The 22,224-nt window shown below is 44.2% G+C and overlaps 3 protein-coding genes across 3 annotated transcripts in view; 2 read left to right on the forward strand and 1 right to left on the reverse strand.

Annotated features, from left to right (window-relative positions):
• Positions 1 to 6,387, reverse strand: part of LOC308333053 (uncharacterized protein) — a gene marked incomplete at its 3' end in the record, with an annotated part of 91,708 nt that extends 85,321 nt beyond the window's left edge. The window contains exon 1 of the mRNA XM_080789250.1: positions 6,376 to 6,387. The remainder of the gene's footprint in view (positions 1 to 6,375) is intronic.
• Positions 1,322 to 2,605, forward strand: gngt2b (guanine nucleotide binding protein (G protein), gamma transducing activity polypeptide 2b; the record flags this gene model as incomplete). Its single annotated transcript, XM_080789307.1, has 2 exons — positions 1,322 to 1,405; positions 2,477 to 2,605. 2 exons carry the CDS (start codon positions 1,322 to 1,324, stop codon positions 2,603 to 2,605), a joined length of 213 nt encoding a protein of 70 aa, XP_080645433.1.
• Positions 6,388 to 6,436: 49 nt separating the features above from the next.
• LOC308333113 (inactive all-trans-retinol 13,14-reductase) overlaps positions 6,437 to 22,224 on the forward strand; it is a gene marked incomplete at both ends in the record, with an annotated part of 43,269 nt that continues 27,481 nt past the window's right edge. Inside the window, 11 exons of the mRNA XM_080789308.1 lie at positions 6,437 to 6,602; positions 9,151 to 9,333; positions 10,585 to 10,826; positions 11,223 to 11,418; positions 12,001 to 12,198; positions 13,792 to 13,914; positions 15,315 to 15,453; positions 16,551 to 16,660; positions 17,439 to 17,605; positions 18,067 to 18,226; positions 19,167 to 19,332. Of these exons, the coding sequence (XP_080645434.1) occupies positions 6,437 to 6,602; positions 9,151 to 9,333; positions 10,585 to 10,826; positions 11,223 to 11,418; positions 12,001 to 12,198; positions 13,792 to 13,914; positions 15,315 to 15,453; positions 16,551 to 16,660; positions 17,439 to 17,605; positions 18,067 to 18,226; positions 19,167 to 19,332 (1,850 nt within the window). The remainder of the gene's footprint in view (positions 6,603 to 9,150; positions 9,334 to 10,584; positions 10,827 to 11,222; positions 11,419 to 12,000; positions 12,199 to 13,791; positions 13,915 to 15,314; positions 15,454 to 16,550; positions 16,661 to 17,438; positions 17,606 to 18,066; positions 18,227 to 19,166; positions 19,333 to 22,224) is intronic.

Here is a 22,224-nt window from a genome sequence, read left to right on the forward strand (position 1 = left end):
ATAACAGGCCGTTCTGGAAAATGTGTGGCAGAGGTTCATCGTTGGCATCCAGGGAGTGTGTGTGCAAAGTTTGGCATCGACCACGTTAATGGTTCCGGAGATTAGCTGGTAACGGACGGACGGACGGACGGACGGACAGACAGGCGGACACACGGACGGACAGAATGCAAAACATACTCTCTCCCCATGCCTTCGGCCTGGTGGAGACAATTATATTATAGTATATAATTAGTATATGTTGATTTGCCAAAGAAGCCACAGTGTTTTTAAAACAAGGCCCTCCCCCCAAAAAAACGCAACCCGTGACTCACCATTTCCCACCCCAACTCCTGGAAAAAAACCAAGCCAAAAGTTGCGGGGAAATAAGCCAATTTGGCAACACTGGCTGGTTGGCCTCTCTTCCTGCTCAGGTGAGGTGAGGCTTGTGGGAATTACGGCTCTTGATTGTTTAATCTGCTCAGGGAGGGGGATTGGTGACATCCGGAGGCCAAATCCCTCCCCCCCTTAGCCCAAAGCCAAGGAGGAAGGCGTGCAGAGGAAGGATCAGACCGACAGAAGAGAAGAGCAGCTCAGTGTGAGAGAGAAGGAAAGCCAAGCGGACAACAAGTCGACGGAGAGGCCCTGGTCTCTCTCAACAACACTTTTCTCTGGTTTAACGGGCATCACCCCACCATTCAACAGGTAATGAATGTCTAAATCTTTTGTCTTACATTATTGAGTAGGCTATTTCTTATTATTTCACTCCACTACTACAACCATGCACCTCAGACATATATAATATGTTGTTCCATGGACCCCAGGCCAGAAGCAAAGACTTGAGTTTAAAACGTTCGTTCTGAAAAAATATATATTCAAAGATTTGTGCCACAATTTTACAAAAACATTGCAGATCTCCAAGCTCGTCGGTGCCTCGTTATGAGCTTGCTTATTCATTTTATTTTTCAATAGCTAAAGTATAACATAATGCTTAACTTATAGTACTCAATAGAATACTATATAATATAGCATTATACCTATATATAGAATAGTGTTAATATGATATAGACAGTTTTATACTACCTAGAATACTATACAGTAATTTACTCATATCTATACCGTAATTTATATTATAATATAGTATTTTACTATACGGGAAAAATACAATAGAAATGTGTATAGCCTTTTGCTAGGTTATAATATCGTATTCTAATCTCTAATATAGTATTTGCGACACTGCATTGGTTGTGTTAGGGCTATATGAACCATTGTTGTGTATCAGGTGTTGTACATCAGCTGTTAAATGAACCAACATGTTGTTCCGTGCCGCCCCCACACAGCCAGCATGGCTCGGGACATGTCAGACAAGGAGATCCTGCAGATGGAACTGGCTCAGCTGAAGATGGAAGTTGACACCCCACGCACAGCAGTGAGTCAACAATCGTGAGAACGATGATGGCTTCCATCATTTTTGCATTGCAACTTTTCAGGACTATAGAAAGCCTGCAGTTTATATTAGCGGGTTTCTGAACTGCCCACAGCCCTCCTACGTATGAGACAGACTGAGTTGAATTTATTTTATCATCATGATTATTAGTGAGGACCTATTATATGAAGATAGGTTTAAAAGTGGTGAAGTGGTCCTTTAATAAACCCTTATCATGTCGGCTTCCCACCAGTGCTTACAATGTGCATTATTATGCATATTTCATAAGAACAGGCAGTATTTTAACCTATCAATAGTCATAATCGTTTCTTTTATCATTATTTGATATAAATTTCTTCAAACCTCACGTTCTACTTAAAACGGCTCTACAGTATATAAGTCAAATGTAATTGTGTCCGATCTGTACGGTAGATGTTTAATACGATACAACTCATATAATTTAGGGTGTTTTTTGTTTTTTTGTCCCCTGCTCTTCTATGGAGGCATTTAGATGGTGTCATCAATCATGTGTCGACACAAGTAGACACACAAAGCTCGGACATGGTCAAGGTTCAGTTTTAACCCTCTGGCCTGAGCAAGTAGGGGATTAACTCAATGGTCAAAATGTCACCCCCATGGATTTGTTTCAAATCCGGGTATAGGTAGAAGAGGAAATTAAGTTACATGGTGCAGCTTAAAAAACAACTAACAGTTTTGATTGATTGATTGATTGATTGAATTATTAACAGTTTGCAGGGGGAAAAAATCACAGGAAAGTAAGAGGATTTAAACCCATAAGAATGCCTATTGGCTCGTTTCCCATCATCGCAAAAAATCTCTCAATTCATCGAAGAAAAGGTGTAACATACGGGGCTATATTCACCATTGTCTTCCACCCCACTGTTGGTTCATTCCACTCACTCACTCACTCACTCACTCACTCACTCACTCACTCACTCACTCACTCACTCACTCACTCACTCACTCACTCACTCACTCACTCACTCACTCACTCACTCACTCACTCACTCACTCACTCACTCACGCTTGTGTTCTTCTGACTATAAACGACAGGTCGGCGCAAACTGCCAAGACACGATCGACTTCGTGGAGGGGCTGGCGGCGGACGACCCGCTGATCAAAGGCGTTTCGGAGGAGAAGAACCCCTACAAGGCCGACAAGGGGGGCTGCACTATAACATAACAGACACACACACACACACACACACACACAGCACGGCCGACCGCCCCACGTCACAGGACGAGTCCGCTGTTGGGGGTTTATTTTTTTTTAACCACCAGTCACTCCGACATCCTGTTAGAACATCCGCGGGGAACAAGAGCCGGAGGCTCGGACGGACGGTGTGATGTTCGGTGTGATGTTGTTATCGTTTGAGTCCTTTCTGTACTGTACAGAACCCAGAGTGATCTAGTGAGAGAGTGGCGACACTATAAGCGTTGACTCCCCATTGTAACAATGGAATGCGGAAGTAGTGCTCATTCTATCTCAATGGGATAGTTCCGATGTTTGGAACTATAGCCCATACAGGCACCCCGCTCTGCGGCGAGATCAAAGCGTGTCGCCACTCTCTTACTATTCCACTCGGACAGAACCCCCCCCCCCCCTCCCCCTGTCAACTGTCACTGAACTATATACTGTATCATGTATATGTTACCTTTGGTCAATTTGTAATTAAACACACATAGATGTACAAAGCTTTGACCTGGTCTGGGTGCTGATGTTATTGTCTCTGTATGCTGTACACACAGATTTATTTCAAACAGGTGGTTACAAACGTCACAGCAAATAGTGGTCTGACTGCATGGTCTCCGACAACAACTCTGGGGTGAGCCAAATGTAATTCAAACTGTGCCAGATCAATCTCCCCAGCGATTTCTTTTTTTTCCTGTGGCAGATTCGTTCTATAGTTTCCAGGCTAGTTTGTTTCACCACAAGATATACTAGGTCAGTGATTCTCAACCTTTTGACATTTCGACGACACCCACCCAATGTGGATATTATATAAGGGTAAACCATTGCAATTGCAATGCATTTGTAAACCATTTTTATCCCTTGGGACCCCACCGTAAATCCTCAGTGTTACTATAACTCTGAGAGCGTACAAAATGGTCCCATTTGTACCATCTCAGTGTTGCTGACAGACACCCCCGCTTCCCCATGAAGGGTCCATTTGGTTCCTATCAATCGTTTTACTGTATTATGGATTCACCATCAACATTAACACTAGCACTTTGCCTGATAAGCACGGCTATTCTTCCTGGGGTCCATCACACCCACAATGTACAACTCATACACATCAACAGATTCAACACAATACAACAGACACAACAAACAGACAGTATAGGTTCACCTATACACACCCTATACTAGGGTTGATTACAATACAGAAAATGAAACAACTTTCAGAAACGTACAACTTTACAATATCTAATGACACTGAGAAGCTGTGTTGTTGTAGGTCATACTCATCTCTACTGCACAGATCAGAGCAACACGAGAGCAGGAATGTGCACACACACATAGACACCAAAGGGGGCTTCAGCCCCTGCCCTTTTACCCGTCTGTAAAACAACTGCGTCCTCTCCAGACCACGAATGAATGCAGCATTTACTGTGGTGGAAGAAATGCAAATGCCACTGTTTTCTATGCCATGCCGAAAGGCAGCATTCAGGAGAATGAACTTGGAACAGCAGCATTTTGTTTAGAAATCCATGTCGTTACACCAGATCTCCACTATAGCTAAACAGTGCTGGGTTTGCGCCGTGATGCGCCCCTGATCTACAAGCTCTCAACACGTCGCAGCGTGACGCGCTGTGAGCTTGTAGATCTGCTATTTTTGTCCAAAAGTGCCCTCTTAACAGGATTTCAGCCCCTGCCTCTCTGCACGAGAGCACACGTCGGCTTGTGCTCTGCTAGACGACGTCATTGTGAGCGGTGTGTATGGTTGCCAGGTTCTATACTTGGAGTCATTCATAACAGGATTAACTCCGTTAGCTCTTTGGTCCGTTGACCCACTGCAGCTTCCTGTTGTCAAAGACTCTAAAGCTCATTACGCCACAACGCCACAGCGTCTTGAGCTTTGAGGAGCATATCCTATTAGCCCAATGTCCGCCAGAATTAATTAATCCCTCGATAGCGTATTGCTGTTGTCGTTGTCTCGGTCGGTGGTGGTAAAAACAGCGCCTGCTACAGGCCGTTGAAAACCCTTGTTTTCACCAGAAACGGCCCCCTCAATGTCGTTTCTGAGATACACAGGGCTTTGAATGCAGGGCTTAGAATGGAAGATCATCATTCATCATACATCATGATGATGTACGATGATAAGAGTGCCCCTCACTTCACAATGGCGTGATTTCTTTGTAAATAAGCCACAGTTCGACTGAACTGACACTATATTAACCCCTTTTGACTAAACATTATGTTATACTTTAGCTATTGAAAAATAGCAGATCTACAAGCTCATAGCGAAATCGTAAAAATGTGGCACACATCTTTGAATATATATTCTTTCAGAGCGAACATTCTTTTGAATTTTGACGTCAGGCCTATTTTAAGCTCCAGGTTGAGAACTTGCGACATGCATGCTGTTATTCTGAGGTATACAGTATAATACGACATATACTGTACACAGCATATACAGTACATGCATTTCAGAAGGCTTATCTGAGTGGTAGAGAGATATCTCCACAGTGACTCTTATCTGATAAGGTAATTTAGATAAGGGATGTGTTGTGGCCCAATTCACAGTAGACTTTAAACATAATGTGGTGCACTTTTATGTCTTTACTACAGCACAGCTGATTAACGACCACTTTCAGCCTGGTCTGGTGTCCCTAATGTGGACTTTCACTGGACTATTTAAAATATAATGCTATAGCCAAACATACACAAACAGTATATCACATTAATGTATAATGTTCCAGAAAGTTATATATCAATTATGATCATTTATTTGATGACAGGTTAAACGTGCTTGTAAAGGCTTGTATCTGAACGTCAGATTAAAACCCACTATTCCCTATGAGCCCACAGCCCAACACGCACGAACGCACGCACGCACACATTGACATTGTGTGGATAGACACTTGTGTGAAGTGAGGGGCGCTCTTATAATCATCATATACATCATCACATTCCGGCCAATCACTTTTCTGTCCTCACATTCCATGCCAGCCAATCAAATCATCACTATATGGGTGCTCAGCCAATCAGACCCCGGGCAGAGGCCTTTTTGGAGTGGTTCTGGACAACCGTGGGTCCGACCGACTCGGCACGGGGCACCTGGCACTCCCTGTGGTGGTGTGGAACGCGGTATGTCGGATTTGAAGTTGGTGGATCGAACGGTTCTCAAGTTACGTGGATTACAGACATATACACACACCACACACACACACCACACACACACACACACACACACACACACACACACACACAGACATTTATGGTTTGTAGTACAAATGTACTACATTTTTACAAATCTATAACCATCTAATGTACACCTCCTCCCAGGGTGTAACAACAATAGACCCTTTCGAGTCCATTTTACACTCAGAATTCCACAAACACGACAGATTTGACTGCATCAGGTGTACAGAAAAATAATCGATTGACATGACACCTACAAGCGGGACCAGAATACAGTATCTCCTGGAGGGCGAGAGAGAGGGAGAGAGAGAGAGAGAGAGAGAGAGAGGTGTCTTTCACCCTCTCTGTCTTTATCTTTACTGCCTGTCATAACAAAGAGTAGAATTACATGTCTGACTCTTGCCCCGTTTTGCCCAGACCTTATTGACATGTGGGTGCGGTATAAAAGAGCCTATCTAAGTGAGCATATCTTTCACTAAGCGCTAATAACCCATCAGCTCTGACGCTACAGTACAGTAGAGTGGTACAGTAGTAGTACAGTAGTACCGTGGTTTGTTCTAACCGAGCAGCTCTAGACAGTGTAGTACCGTGTTTTGTTCTCACCGAGACTGTAGGTAGAGTCCAGTTGTTTTTCCGTTGGTGGTCGTCATGTGGTGGCACTGGCTGCTGGTGTTGGTTCTGTGGCTGGCCGTGTGGGCCGGGGGGTCCTACTGGTACCTGTTCGGGAAGCCCAGCCCCTTCTCGCTGGAGTCGGTGCGGCCGCCGGGCCCTCGCGAGCTGGACCAGAGGAAGAGAGACAAAGTCATCAAGAACGGTCGGTACCAAAAAGCAACAATATTCATACTTTTGGGGCTTTGGTGGGGGGAAGACACACAGTAAAGTTTGTCGGGATTGGGACTCAAACCCGTGACACTGTCATGCTGAATTTACCAGCCAAGGTGCCTGGACCGCTAAACCAGCCCAGGCCAACTGTTTCTATATTCTAGGTCCGGAAGTGGATCTCAACCTGTGTGGGTCGAAATGATGACATTGAAGTGACAATTTAAGGACTTTTGAGACCATTTTAGTGACTCAAAGAAAAAAGACCATTTACTGCATCAAAACCAAATCAATATAAATAAAAATCACTCCCGTGTGAAGTGAGGGGCGCTGATATATTAAAGTCTAACTCATGTTGCTATGATTAGGTGATGTAATACAAACTGTCAAAACAAACATTAAATTAACTTTAATGTTATGGGATTTAATGTTTGTGTTAGGAACAAGATGAACTATATTACGGTTCATTCATTCATTCATTCATACATTGGGAGGTGAAGCAGTGCACCTCACCTCACTTCCCTACATTCACACATCAATGGTGGCGAGCTACCATGCGAGGCACCAACCAACTCATACCCCTGAGTTAGACCACGCACAACCATCCAGCTGAATCTACAATCTAGAAATCAGTGTTTTACAGTGACAGGATGAGAGTAGACGTAGAATATGCACCTGCATATGAGTGCTGGGCTAAAGAAACTTCTAGCATATGATGCATTTTCTCCATAGTATACCATATTAAATCAGTATTCTTCTGTTCTGTTGCCAGAGTTTTTGCTTGATTTGGTAATGCAACAAAAATAAAAACATTGTAAATGGTGACAGTCCACAGACCTAGTATAGACATGAAGGCCTTGTGAGATCTTGATTTGATGTATTGGTGAAATTAGTAACCACCATATATTCGGTATACACATGTATGTTTTTAAAATGTTTTTAACTGGTGTGCACTGTACATTTTCTGAACAGATTAAATTAAAATGTCTGAACAGATTTTAAGGATGTGACAGTGACAGGAGGCCAGGGGCACCAAAATGTGGTGATTTGATTGGATAATGGGGGCACGCCTTTACTATAACTTATGAACTATACACTTTTGTGTGTATATATGTCCACATGACCTGATGAAGATCAAATACGTAGATGGAAACGTTGTCAATAAAGAAAGTGTTTTTGTAACCGTGGTGTGCGGGCTCTAGATCTTTTTTTCCATTTCGATGTCAGGTCTAAATGGGTTTTAATAATGTGGCTGTGCAGTTTCATAACAGTGTTTAAACACGTACATGCACACACACACATGCACTCACGCACACGTGCACGCACACACACACTTCACTTGGAAACCACTTCGTTTGAATCAAAGGACTCTTTGAAATGATGTCAAGCTGACCTGACATATCTTTATGATACCACCAGAGATTCCCCTCCGTGTATCACAACAACAGAACGTCCGTGTCGGGCGGAAACCTTATAATTATGTCCAAAACCCTTCCTTTTAGTATTACGGTGTGACGTGTTGTGATCTCGTTAGATCAGCTATTTTCACAGCTTGTGTGATGATGACGTATGGAATTCATTTTCGGGGGGGAAGAAAAACTTAAAACATAACAGTTTGAAACATGGAGATAAGAGGTTTTTTCTGCCCGTCATCCCAGCGATAGATATTAAATCATGCACCAGTGACTGTACTATAAGGACTGTTATCTTTCATGTGTGCAGCTTATCTTAATTAAATTATGACCGGGAGACCCTAATCTGCTCTTTATCACCCAGGTAGAAAACAATGTTCAAGAACCGTTGCGTTTTACAATCGACACGCTCAAAGCAATATGCAACCTTCAGACTATAAGCTTATCAACCGCTAAATTGTATAACACTTTAACTTAAACATTTAGCAATTCCTCTGCAGGTTACAGCGAGACAAGTTTGAATCCTGTTAGGCCCTGTTAAACCATTTTGACCTGAGATCAGATTCTATGGAGGGAAATTAATGTTTTGAAACTTTTAGGACATGCCCAATTAAATTAAACAATTCAAAGACCACAATAAGATGACCTACTCTTGTATGCCTCTTCAATTGTGTACTTGTGTAGCCATGTGATGGCCACACAAAGTTGGTAAAACATGGTGGATACTTGTCTTTTTTGGTTTAATTTAGTTTATATTTATTTTCAGCACTACTACATTCTACATTCATAAAGGACTACACACAGTACTCATCCAAACAAGATAGAGGGGGCCTTGGTGCGCGTGCTGTTGGCCTGTTGCATGTCCACCGCCCCCACTGCAGCGTGTGCATGTGCATATCTTATTACCGGGTTTTTTTACCAAATCACTGAATGCTCTGTGTCCACAACATGCATGGTTTCAGTGTGGACAAGATCATAAATGATCTCTCTCCGTGCGTGCGTGCGTGTGTCTGTCCACATGCAGGTTTCAGCGTGGACAAGGTGCCCCAGAACCTGGACGTCATAAATGACCTCTCTCTCTGTGTGTGTGTGTGTGTGTGTGTGTGTGTGCGTGCGTCTGTCCACATGCAGGGTTCAGCGTGGACAAGGTGCCCCAGAACCTGGACGTCATCGTGATCGGCAGCGGCATCGGAGGCCTGACGGCCGCCGCCACGCTGGCCAAGGCCGGGAAGAAGGTCCTCCTGCTGGAGCAGCACGAGCAGGCCGGAGGGTGCTGTCACACCTTCATCAGCCAGGGCTTTGAATTTGACGTGGGTAAGAAATGAGGATGCTGTCACACCTTCATCAGCCAGGGCTTTGAATTCGACGTGGGTAAGAAATGAGGACGCTAAACTGCCTCCCCCTGGCCAGCCGGGGCGCCTGATGGAGGGGAAAGGAACTGGTTGGAATAACGTGTTCCTTCCACGCGCTATACGTCCAACCAGGGAAACTCCCCCTTGTCAGGTGTAAAGGAGCAACTTGGACACTCAGGCATGAAGGAAGCATGAGTTCAAGTCCGTTGCTCTCCCCTTGTCCCCCATATATGGGGACTAGGTTGGTGGAGGGTGTGTAGAGCCCAGGATCACATTAGATGATTTGACACAGGGGTGAAAAGTGGGTTACAAAATCGTGGGATAAAAAAAGAAATGAGGATGCTGTGAGGACACACCTTCATCAGCCAGGGCTTCCAGTTCGATGTGGGTAAGAAGAACAGAATGCAGAAATGAGGATGCTGAACAGTAATTGAAATTAAACGGGTTGAGAATCACCTGGGGGTCCCTGGCATATCTTTTCAAATGAGGGTCCGACGGCGACGTGAAAAAGTTTGGGAACCACTGTCCTATAGGGGTCCCCCGGACTGCCCTGTCGAAGACCCCTGCAGTTATTGTTCTGGAACCTGACCTCTTTAGTTTAGACTCTATGCACCACCTTGTGGTTGGTTTGTGTTATTTCTTCATCTTGTGTGAATGGTATGTTCCAGTTCATGGTATGGTCCAGTTTAGGTTTGTCAGGGGAAATTGAAAGCAATTTAGTTAATTCCCTCATGGCATATGAGAAGCAAGCATGCAGCAGAGTGTTCTCCACAGCTCTCCAACGTTATGTGTTTTGGTGTAGATATGTCTGTAAGTAAACTCAAATGTGATAATGCAAACTGTCAAAGAAAATGTGTGAGTTGAGTAATGTGAACTAGTCAATTTGTCTACATGTTGGTCTACAGATTATCATGTACCACGTTAGCTACAGGAGTGTGATTGCATCAGCTATGTGTACATGTTTTCATGTTTTCTTTTGAGTGTTTTTCTAAAACCCATGTCTTTGTTTGTTTATGTTTTACAGTCTTACAAATATCCATAAATCTACAGTAAAGATTACTCTTCCCAAGAAATGTCTTTATTATTGGAGTTGTACGCTATCTGTCTAGCCCTGCACAGACACGCAAGTGCGAGGACAGAATAGTTATGTTCTTTTTTGTTTGTTTTAATGTACCATTTTTTACGTTCCTTCTCATCATCCATCATCACGCAGGGCTTCACTACATCGGCCAGGTCCACGAGAACAGCCTGCTCCGCATCGCCTTCGACCAGATCAGCGAGGGCCAGCTGGAGTTCGCCGAGCTGGACCAGCACTTTGACACCATCATGATCGGGACGGGGGAGCAGAAGAGGGAGTACACCATCTTCACCGGCAAGACCCAGATGGAGGCCCACCTCAAGAAGCAGTTCCCCGACGACACGGCGGCCATCGAGACCTTCTTCAAGATCATGAAGGTACGACAGTATAGGTACAGTCGGTATGGTGCCATGGGGACGTGCACACAAAGACACCAAAGGGGGCTTCAGCCTAAATAGTTTGTGCGCAACACTTTTGAAAACATAGAAGATATTGCATTGTGGGTTTGAGCTGACAGGCACTTTTTGATGTCAAGAGTCAAGTCGCCTTAATTCAAGTGGCACTGTGGCAGATGCCTATTTTAAATTGAAATTTTATTTTTTTAGGGGCATCATGTGATCTACCTGCACAGCCTTTGTGATCTACTGGTAGATCACGATCTACCTTTTGGGCACCCCTGTAATATTGGCCCTTTAACATAATTAAAGGATTCTCGAAAATGTCAACTTTTAGAGTGAATTTCCTGAGAGTCCTTGTGTTTGTTTCCCCAACAGGTGTCGGCCAAGAAGACTCACTACCTGGCCACGCTGAAGCTGATCCCACGCTGGGTCTCTCTGTTCCTGCTCAAGACTCGCATCGCACACCTGATGTCGCCCATCTTCACCCTCACTGGGACGTGTGCCACCCAGCTGGTGGACACCCTGACCTCCAACAAGGACCTCCATGTCATCTTCTCCTACCTGTTCTATGGTCAGTTCTCCTCATACAGTATGAACACGTCATCTTCTGCTACCTGTTCTATGGTCAGTTCTCCTGGACGTTATATGAATGTCAAGAAAGACTTCATAACACCTCTAAAGGCCTATTCATACAGTTTCATAGAGCTTCGCAGTCCCGCCCCCTACCAGGGCCCAGGAAATGATTCCCCGTTCATTTTCCCACATTTCAAAAAGTATTTATTTAAAGACCTTTTAAGCCTCGTGCAAAGCCTGCTCGAGTTGTGAGAAATCACACTTTTTACAACACTTTTTTCTTGTTTTTCTTCTTTGTAAAGTATTGCAATCCAATTCAAGTGAGATTTATGTTTAGTTATTGCATATTTAGTATTATGGTTAAAACACTGAGAGCTTCTGCTCTGCTGTCTGCACTGCAGACAGTCTGCTCTGCTGTCTGCACTGCAGACAGTGACGCTGTGTTGTGGGGTAGCTGTGGAAACCCCTGCCAATGTCCACTAGTTGTCTGTCTCCCTGCCTGCCTCTCTCTTTTGGGGGGGCTGGGTACCCCAAGATGTGAATACCGATATTAGCGTTGTTCTGTGACGTCTACTTCCAGGTGTGCCGCCAAAGGACTCCAGCATCGTCATCAACGCCCTGCTGATCCACCACTACAAGCGCGGCGCCTACTATCCCAAAGGGGGCGCCAGTGAGATCGCCTACCACATCATCCGTACCATCCAGAACAACGGAGGCACCTGCCTGGTCAGGGCCCCGGTCACCAAGATCCTGGTCAACGACCAGAACACAGCCTACGGTAAGCTGCCTGGTCAACGACCAGAACACAGCCTACGGTAAGCTGCCTGGTCAACGACCAGAACACAGCCTACGGTAAGCTGCCTGGTCAACGACCAGAACACAGCCTACGGTAAGCTGCCTGGTCAACGACCAGAACACAGCCTACGGTAAGCTGCCTGGTCAACGACCAGAACACAGCCTACGGTAAGCTGCCTGGTCAACGACCAGAACACAGCCTACGGTAAGCTGCCTGGTCAACGACCAGAACACAGCCTACGGTAAGCTGCCTGGTCAACGACCAGAACACAGCCTACGGTAAGCTGCCTGGTCAACGACCAGAACACAGTCTACGGTAAGCTGCCTGGTCAACGACCAGAACACAGCCTACGGTAAGCTGCCTGGTCAACGACCAGAACACAGCCTACGGTAAGCTGCCTGGTCAACGACCAGAACACAGCCTACGGTAAGCTGCCTGGTCAACGACCAGAACACAGCCTACGGTAAGCTGCCTGGTCAACGACCAGAACACAGCCTACGGTAAGCTGCCTGGTCAACGACCAGAACACAGCCTACGGTAAGCTGCCTGGTCAACGACCAGAACACAGCCTACGGTAAGCTGCCTGGTCAACGACCAGAACACAGCCTACGGTAAGCTGCCTGGTCAACGACCAGAACACAGCCTACGGTAAGCTGCCTGGTCAACGACCAGAACACAGCCTACGGTAAGCTGCCTGGTCAACGACCAGAACACAGCCTACGGTAAGCTGCCTGGTCAACGACCAGAACACAGCCTACGGTAAGCTGCCTGGTCAACGACCAGAACACAGCCTACGGTAAGCTGCCTGGTCAACGACCAGAACACAGCCTACGGTAAGCTGCCTGGTCAACGACCAGAACACAGTCTACGGTAAGCTGCCTGGTCAACGACCAGAACACAGCCTACGGTAAGCTGCCTGGTCAACGACCAGAACACAGCCTACGGTAAGCTGCCTGGTCAGGGTGCCCCAGTCACCAAGATCCTGGTCAACGACCAGAACACAGTCTATGTGGTAAGCACTGACTCCAGGTCAGTCAGTACTCAATGACCACAACACAGCCTACGGTAAGGACTGACTCCAGGTCAGTCAGTACTCAATGACCACAACACAGCCACAACCACAACACAGCCAGTACTGACTCCAGGTCAGTCAGTACTCAATGACCAGAACACAGCCTCCGGTAAGCACTGACTCCAGGTCAGTCAGTACTCAATGACCACAACACAGCCTCCGGTAAGCACTGACTCCAGGTCAGTCAGTAATCAATGACCACAACGCAGCCTACGGTAAGCACGGACTCCAGGTCAGTCATTAGTACTCAATGACCAGAAAAAAAGTGAAATCGGGACATCCCTAGTTATGAAGGTAGGCTATGTGTTGTGTGTTAAGGTGTGTATTGTTATGAAGGTGTGTGTTGTGTTTCTGAAGGTGTGTTGTGTGTTAAGGTTTGTGTTTTGTGTTAAGGTGTGTATTGTTCTGAAGGTGTGTGTTGTGTCTCTGAAGGTGTGACGGTGAGGAAGGGCCTCTCAGAGGAGGTGTGTATTGTTCTGAAGGTGTGTGTTGTGTCTCTGAAGGTGTGACGGTGAGGAAGGGTCTCTCAGAGGAGGTGGAGATTCTCGCTCCCATTGTCGTCTCCAACTGTGGCCTCTTCACCACCTTCCAGAAACTAGTCCCTCCTCACGTCAGAACAAAACCAGGTACTGTACTAGTACTAATACTCCTCACGTCACCACAAAACCAGGTACTGTACTAGTACTAATACTCCTCATGTCACCACAAAACCAGGTACACGGTACTAGTACTAATACTCCTCACGTCACCACAAAACCAGGTACTGTACTAGTAATACGCCTCATGTCACATACAAACCAGGTACACTGTACTAGTACTAGTACTCCTCACATCACATACAAACCAGGTACACTGACTGTACTAGTACTAATACTCCTCATGTCACATACAAACCAGGTTTTAGATTAGATTAGATTTAAATGTATTTTCACTGCACATAGTAGGCTATACAAATACTTTGACAATGAAATGAAGAGTGGCGTCTAGCCAGAAGTGCAGTACAGTAATACAGTAAATGAGAGAATACAGGGGAAACAAAGTACAGTATGTACAGTAATGTATACAGAGTAATAAATAAATAGAATAAATAGTAATGAGTATGATGGGAGAACCAGGTACACTGTACTAATACTAATACTCATCACGTCACATACAAACCAGGCACACTGTAGTAAAAAATATTTTTACACCTTTTTGTTGACCCAAACAGACAGACAGACAGACAGACAGACAGACAGACAGACAGACATGTCCCCAAATGTTTAGGCAATGGGGAGCAAACTCCTCTTGCTCTCAGTTAAGTGGGCCTATTTTCCATATATGGAGTTGGCTTACCTGTATGTTCCTTAGGTGAATATGGTTAACTCAAAACAGACAATTCCAAGGAAATCCTGAAGGACAACTCCTGCTCCAAACAATTCACTCCTCAGCTCCAATTCTCCCTGGATGGATTACAAACGCAGTGCTTGAAGATCTACTTCCCCAGTTAGTGAATTATATAGTTTGTTTAGGTAGTTTGCTCCAACTTGAGCCACTTCAAGGATAAAAATAAAAACACCGGGTAAAGAATGTTGAGTTGAGTGCTGGACAACTGTCATGACGTGCTGCTGCCAACATGTAAACAAACTTCTTCCACACTGATTCACACACACCTGTGGAAATCATCATTGAGTGGTGATGGCTTGTCAAAATGAGTCAATTAAGAGTCAATTGTGACTCTGGCCATCACATTCTTCATGGAGAAAGCCGACCAAGATTGAGGGAAGCAGGTCATCACAACGTCCCTCCCAGAACGTTCAGGACCTTATAAGTGAATGTGTTAGTTTTTGGTTTAGACTATAGTCATTGGTTAGACCAGTCATTAGTACAACTACAACCTATCTCAAGCCATCACCCTCACCTCCCACGGGGCAGTAAACCTAAACCTAACCTTAACCCATGTCTAACCAATGACTAGTCTAAACTATAAGTATGCACCCCCCGAACCTTAAGTGAATGTGTTGCTGTCCTCCACGTCTCTCCCCAGACGTTCAGGCGAGGCTGGACATGATGAAGCACGGCAGGGGGTCCTTCCTGGTGTTCTCTGGCTTCGAGGGGACCCAGGAGGAGCTGGGCCTGGTGTCCACCAACTTCTGGCTCTTCAAGAACAACGATCTGGACAAATCGTAAGTGTGGCCACACACAGGAAGAGTGGGGAAACTCCATGTTATTTATACGTTTTGGGGGAAATGGTCTTAAACCCTGTAACACCCAGCATTGTAATAATACAACATATTTTAATTAATTCATTAATATATATTTTTTATGTTATTTTTTTCACCTAAACGTCATCACTGATGTTCATTGCAATGCCATTGGTCCTGATATTTGCATATAAATACGCCCCACAGAGGCTGAAATTCACACAAATTAAAAATCTCTGCACTCTTTTTAACCTATGACCTTTGACTTTTAACCCTGATAAAAATAAGTAAAATAACTGTAATATATGTTTTTTTGTGATCATTAGAATGTCTAGAACAAAGATATCCCCCAAATGTAAATTATTAATGTATTATTATTATTTTAATAATTATTATAAATGTGCATACAATTTGCTTCATTTCCTCTGATAAGTCCTAGTAGTAAAAAGTAGTAGTATGGTTGAAATCCCTTTTTTTTTCTCAAGTAGAAATTATTCCGGGTTTTACAGGGTAATGTGAAGTATACAGATGTGAACAATGCACGCTACATATCATTATCAGATCTAAATGTACCCTTCAACTTACTCCCCAAAAATGGCTGGTTGGCTGGTTTTGTGGCAATTTGTAGCAATTGTAGAAATATTAGGCCTTGTTGAATGTTCAAACATGTTCTAATAATGTGTACTTTACATTACTTCAAACCCGTTTACAATATTAAATTATTCAACATTTTTGGGGGGAAAATTGCCAATTTTAACATCAATGTATAGCTACTCATCCTTGGTGCTGACTCTTCGGTTTACCCACACATGACACACTGCTCTGTGGCCACACGGTGGCGCCAGCGTATAAGGTAACAGCAATAAGAACCATTTACACACAGGCAGAGCAGTCTCTGCTGCTTGTTGTTACCTCTGCTTGGAGAAGGACAATGAGTCATGCATGTAACATAATGTTGCCAGAAGAGAAGGTTCTTACATTTTATAAAGACAAACTAATATTTTTCATAATGACAATGTTATTATTGTGAACATCTTCTCTGTTGAATGACCGTGAGGAGGAAACCCCTGTGTTTACAGCATGGAGGACTACTTTGCTCTGAGCAAAGAGGAAGCTCCCGACAACATTCCCATGATGTTCATCACCATGCCTTCTGCAAAAGACCCCGAGTCCAAGATCAGACACCCAGGTACACGCACGCACACACACGGTACACACGCACACCTGACACTTAATTTTACTGTGTACTAGTCTATACTGTACTACTACTTCTACTAATTATTATGAAGAAGGCGGCAGAGACATCCTGGCAGACACAGACATGGTAAATGGTGCATTTATGTAGCGCTTTTATCGGGTGCAGTACTTAGTTTAGACAGTTTTAGGTTTAGACTAGTCATTCATGGTTAGACCAGTCATTAGTCCTACACAACTACAACCTATCTCAAACCCTCACCCTAAACCTAATTACCTCCCACGGGGCAGCACACCTAAACCTATAACCTTAACCCATGTCTAACCAATGACTAGTCTAAACTAATAATAGTATGCACCCCCTTTTATCCAAAACGCTTTGCATATAAATGTGCATTACATTCATCCATTCACACACGCTTTCATACACCGATGGCCGAGGAAACCACACACGCACACCAGTCCTTGAGTCTTGTTCAAGGACACTGGGGGAGCCGACAGGGATCGAACTGGGAACCTTACGGTTGCCATCCGGGCCGCTCTACCGGGCCACTACTACCCCTGAGCCACTGCTGCCCCGTCAACATGCATGTATTGAGATCAAATAAATAACCCGATAAAGGCATCACTGTAGGCCCACTACTATAGTGTATATTGATAGTCCTATGAAGAGAATGTGTGTGTGTGTGTGTGTGTGTGTGCGCGCCGTGCATTCCTGCATGTTTAGGGTCAAACTAATCCAACCTGGTGTTTTGTGTCTCGGGTGTCCACAGGGAAGTCCTGCATGACCATCCTGACCATGGTGAACTACGAGTGGTTCGAGGAGTGGACCGACACCACGGTGCGTAAACGCGGCGACGAATACCACGACTACAAGATGAGGTTCGCCAACAACGTCTTCAACTGGGCCTGCACCATATTCCCTAACATCAAAGACAAGGTAAACCTATACTCTCCATCACATGAAAGCACAGTCCAGTCAATCCACTGTTATTTGATAGTAATTAAGTCTTTCATTAATTTCTCTGTTACTAACTGTACATGTTCTGTTAAACTCATCAATGAATACCAGATGGTTGGATGTGTTTATTATTTGTTTTACATTACATTGCTAATAATTAGTCTTTTCAGTGCATGGCACTGTCTGTATGTCTGTCTGTCTGTCTGTGTCCACGGCTAATCTCGCAAACTTGACTGATCACTCGGCCCCAAATTTCTCACCAACATGCACTACCCGTCTTATGTATTGATGTTTTGTCTTGTCTCCAGCTGGTGTTCCAGGAGGTAGCCACCCCCCTCACCAACATGCACTATACCTGTCTTATTTTATCAGGAGGTAGCCATGCCTCTCACCAACATGCACTACCTGTCTTATGTATTGATGTTTTATCTTGTATTCAGCTGGTGTTCCAGGAGGTAGCCACCCCCCTCACCAACATGCACTACCTGGGAGCGCAGCGCGGAGCCATGTACTCTGCGGAACACAACCTGGACCGCTTCCAGGCTGAGGCCGTGGCCAAGAACCGGTGTGACACTCCGGTGAAGGGCCTCTACATCTCTGGTAAGACCTACAGCAGGGGGTCCTCAACTAGAAATGCCACAGAAGGTCCACAAATATTTTTTTAATAAGAGACTGGTCCAGTCTCATGCGGGTCACAGGGTGGGGCTGGCTCCCTCGTCCCCCCACCCCTTGAAACAACTATGCCTGTTTAGTACAGTCAAACCAAGCTATACAAACTGGGTCTCTTCCTGACCAACCAATACTGGGGTGGCAGAGTATGAAAATATATTTTTCTCACTTTGCCAAATATTCATTATTCACACCTCCAAAAATCAAATTTTGTTCATTCAACTGAATGTGTGAATGTGTAATTGCTAGTGAGCCAGTCACAGCGCAACATTGTCATCATGACATACACACACACGCGCACTCCACATTCAGAGTGCTAATTGCGTTTCTTGGCGTTGATCGAATACAACAGAGAATTCAACTCACGGTTGCGGTGACTTTATTTCTTCTCTTTATTATTATTATTATTATTATTATTATTTTTGTGGCTTTCGCCTTTATTTTATATATTTTTTTATGGAGGGACAGACAGTAGGCTGACAGGAAATGGGGAGAGAGAGATGGGGGGGAAGACATGCAGTAAAGGCCGTCGGGATCGGGAGTCGAACCCGCGGCACACTGCACGACGCATCTCAGCGTGATGCGTTGTGAGCTTGCATAAAACTGGAGCCAGCATAAAACTGGATCTCTAAACCTAACCTTAACACTCTCCCCTCACCAACCTTAATCCGGTCGTTTTAACGCACCCCTCACCAACCTTAATCAGGTCGTTTTAACGCACCCCTCACCAACCTAATCCGGTCGTTTTAACGCACCCCTCACCAACCTTAATCCGGTCGTTTTAACACACCCCTCACCAACCTTATGTCTAACCAAAGGATGCCTCCCCTCTGGGTGCGTGTGTGTGTGTGTGTGTGTGTGTGTGTGTCAGGACAAGACGTGTTCAGCTGTGGGATAGCAGGAGCTCTGCACGGAGGTCTGCTGTGTGCCTCCACCGTGCTCGATCACATCGTCTACATAGACCTGCTCTTCCTCAAGAAGAAGCTGAAGAGGAGGAAGGCTCAGCAGCTGGCTCAGATGGCCAAGAAGAAGCTTCTGTGAGCGGAGGGGCAGCGATCCAGGCTGCCGGGCAGGTGGTGTTGTTGATTTTGACAGCTAAATTTAGATTTTAGTTTTTAGTCAATAGTCTTTTGAATAGTTCTCATTTAGTTTTAGTCACATTTTAGTCACCTGGAGTGTTAGTCTAGTTTTTGTCGACTAAATCTACACTTGGCAGTTGTCTTTACGCTTGCTGAAAATAGATCTGCTATGTTCAGCATGCAACCAAATGTAAAATGACTTATTTATACTGGATCTCTTGTCCACTAGTCCACATTTAAGTCTAGTTTTTATTTGTTGACGGAATTTTCAATATAGTCTTAGTTTTCAATTAGTTTCCATTTAGTTTTCGTCTGTGAAAAAAAGGTAGTCAACGAACATTTTGTTTTGTCTTTAATAGCATTATTAGTTGACAAAATCAACACTGCTGCCAGGGGAAAAACCCCAAACCACAGCTCTTTAAGCCCCTCTGGTGGACAATGGTGGAACCGCACGCTTGATGTTTTGAATTCTGAAAGAATGGACCCTTGATTACAACTACAACTAGGTACGCCTGGCCTGACATGTGACCTTTAGGACGGATAGGGGACGTTGATCATGTACCTGAGGTTCGGTCGAATACACAGAGAGCCGTCTGCTGCGTATCTGAGCCTGGCTGGCTTTGAGAGGAATGCTGATGAGGCGTAATATTTCATTTAAGTGAAAGGCCATTGTGCAGTAATGTCCTAATGTATCTCGTTGACATGTATGTCTTTCATTTTTATCTTTTCTCTCTCTCTCTCTCTCTCTCTCTCTCTCTCTCTCTCTCTCTCTCTCTCTCTCTCTCTCTCTCTCTCTCTCTCTCTCTCGTAACTTCAAATCTTGGAGCAGTGCAATTTGTAATTAAATCACAAATGATAGATTGATTTGTACATGTCAAATAGAGGACATGGCTAAATGGACAGTATACTGGCATAATATAATGAGAGCCTACTCATACTGTATATGGCTGTTGTAAAGCAAAGCAAAACAATGCAGAATATCTTTCAATAGGTTGTGTTATTCTGTTATATAGCAATGAAAGTTAGACACCACTTGATCTTATAGTCGTATGCTGTGATATTTAAAGGAGCTTTCAACCTACGTTCATATAATTGGTTCTTGGTGAGTAAAAGGCCTATTCATAGTCCAGTTTTTGGTGAAGAGGTGGCCACCGCTTCACCCAAAAAACTCTATGAATGGCGCCATTTCTGTCTACGTGCTCTGTGTGTCTCGGAGGGGGTTGGACAGTTCAGAAAATCTGTCTACCAGTGACGTCAGGTTTGCGTTTTGGGTCATTTCAAACGTTAGCATGCTGATATAAGTTAACATGCTTATGATACAAGTTAATTCATGAGACACAAAGTGAGTATAGACCGAAATGGCACCATTGTACTGTATAATGAACATTATAGTGATGAATGATGATCAATTGGTTGGCAGTCATATAGTATTATATCAGCTTATTTTTACCGTAACAAAATTCTGCACAATGTACAGAATATAATATTTGTGCTGTCACATTTTATGGTTTGGTTTTGTGGTTTGTGTTTTGGGCATAAACCAAATGAACTCGATGACCATTAAAACAGAAAAAAATGACAACCTTAGAGACTATAGCAGCAGATATACTTTTTTTTAAGGAACGCCTTTTGGTGTTTTAAGCATTATGTTATAGCCTACTTTAGCCATTGAAAAATAGCAGATCTACAAGCTCATAGCGCGGCACCGAGTGCCACACTACGAGCTTGTAGATCTGCTATTTGTTTGAAAAATCATGAAGATGGGGGTCAGCGGCCAAATACAGAAAGTTCTGGGGGTCCTTGAGATGGAAAAGGTTGAGAACCACTGACATAGGAACATTCTTCAGAAAACGGTCAGTCTTTAGAAGACATTTTGTAGAATGGATTAATTATACACAACTGTAAAAAAAAAAAGGAGACTTTGGGGAAATTAAAACTGACCTTTGAAACATTCACAGAACAATGTGTTATTTTCATCTTCCAGTGACGTCTCCATGGAACTGGATAAAATAAATCACATTCAGCCAAACATTCTTCTCCTCGGTATTAAGAACATGGGTCAGGAATAGGTCAGAAATCACATTTTTGAGGAGTCAGATCAGTGGTTCTTTATCATTTATCAAGGACTCCCATAACCCAGAAACTGTACAAATGGACCATTTGGTCCAGGATACCGAACCCTGCTATTCAGTGCTGCTGTTAGCGGCCCTGGGGATTTGGCTAATTACATAATAATCACATCAACAGTCCAGTTTAATGTAAAATCTGGAAATATATGTTTTCTAAATTATACGCAACACAATACACATAAAAAATAACGCTTACATTTTAAAAGGTAGAGAAACACTTGCCGATCTGCGACACGTTAGATCTACGACGTATTTAAAAAAGTCTGGAAAACAATATCACGGTATTACATTTTTTTAACCTTGAAAATGTAGTTTTCATAGTTAAACCGATAAATAAATAAGAACTTAACGTATCTCTGGTGGTTAGATGGGTGGGCCCTGGACCGCGAACGCCGCAGAACGTCTCCAGGTGAGCAGCACTACAGAATATATAGTCCACAGGGAGTCAAAACCACAGCATGGCATTTTTAAACATCACTCTTCAAAATATTAGCCCTCTTTAAACAGTCACATTGACCTTGTATAGACTCTCTCTCCCGGGGGGCCTTCAGGTTCCCACACCTATGTTGTTCTGACCCGGCCAACAGCCCCCCGTCCGCCCGTACGGTCCGGGTCCAGTTGTTTGGCTAAGGAACTGGGCATCAGAAGAACCACCTAACGCGGGGGAAACCTCAGACTTCCGGCGCTAAGTGAACATTTCCTCAGTAAACGGCTGAACATA

Source organism: Protomyctophum bolini, assembly GCF_963924005.1.
Source record: "Protomyctophum bolini genome assembly, chromosome: 18".
NCBI lineage: Eukaryota > Metazoa > Chordata > Actinopteri > Myctophiformes > Myctophidae > Protomyctophum > Protomyctophum bolini.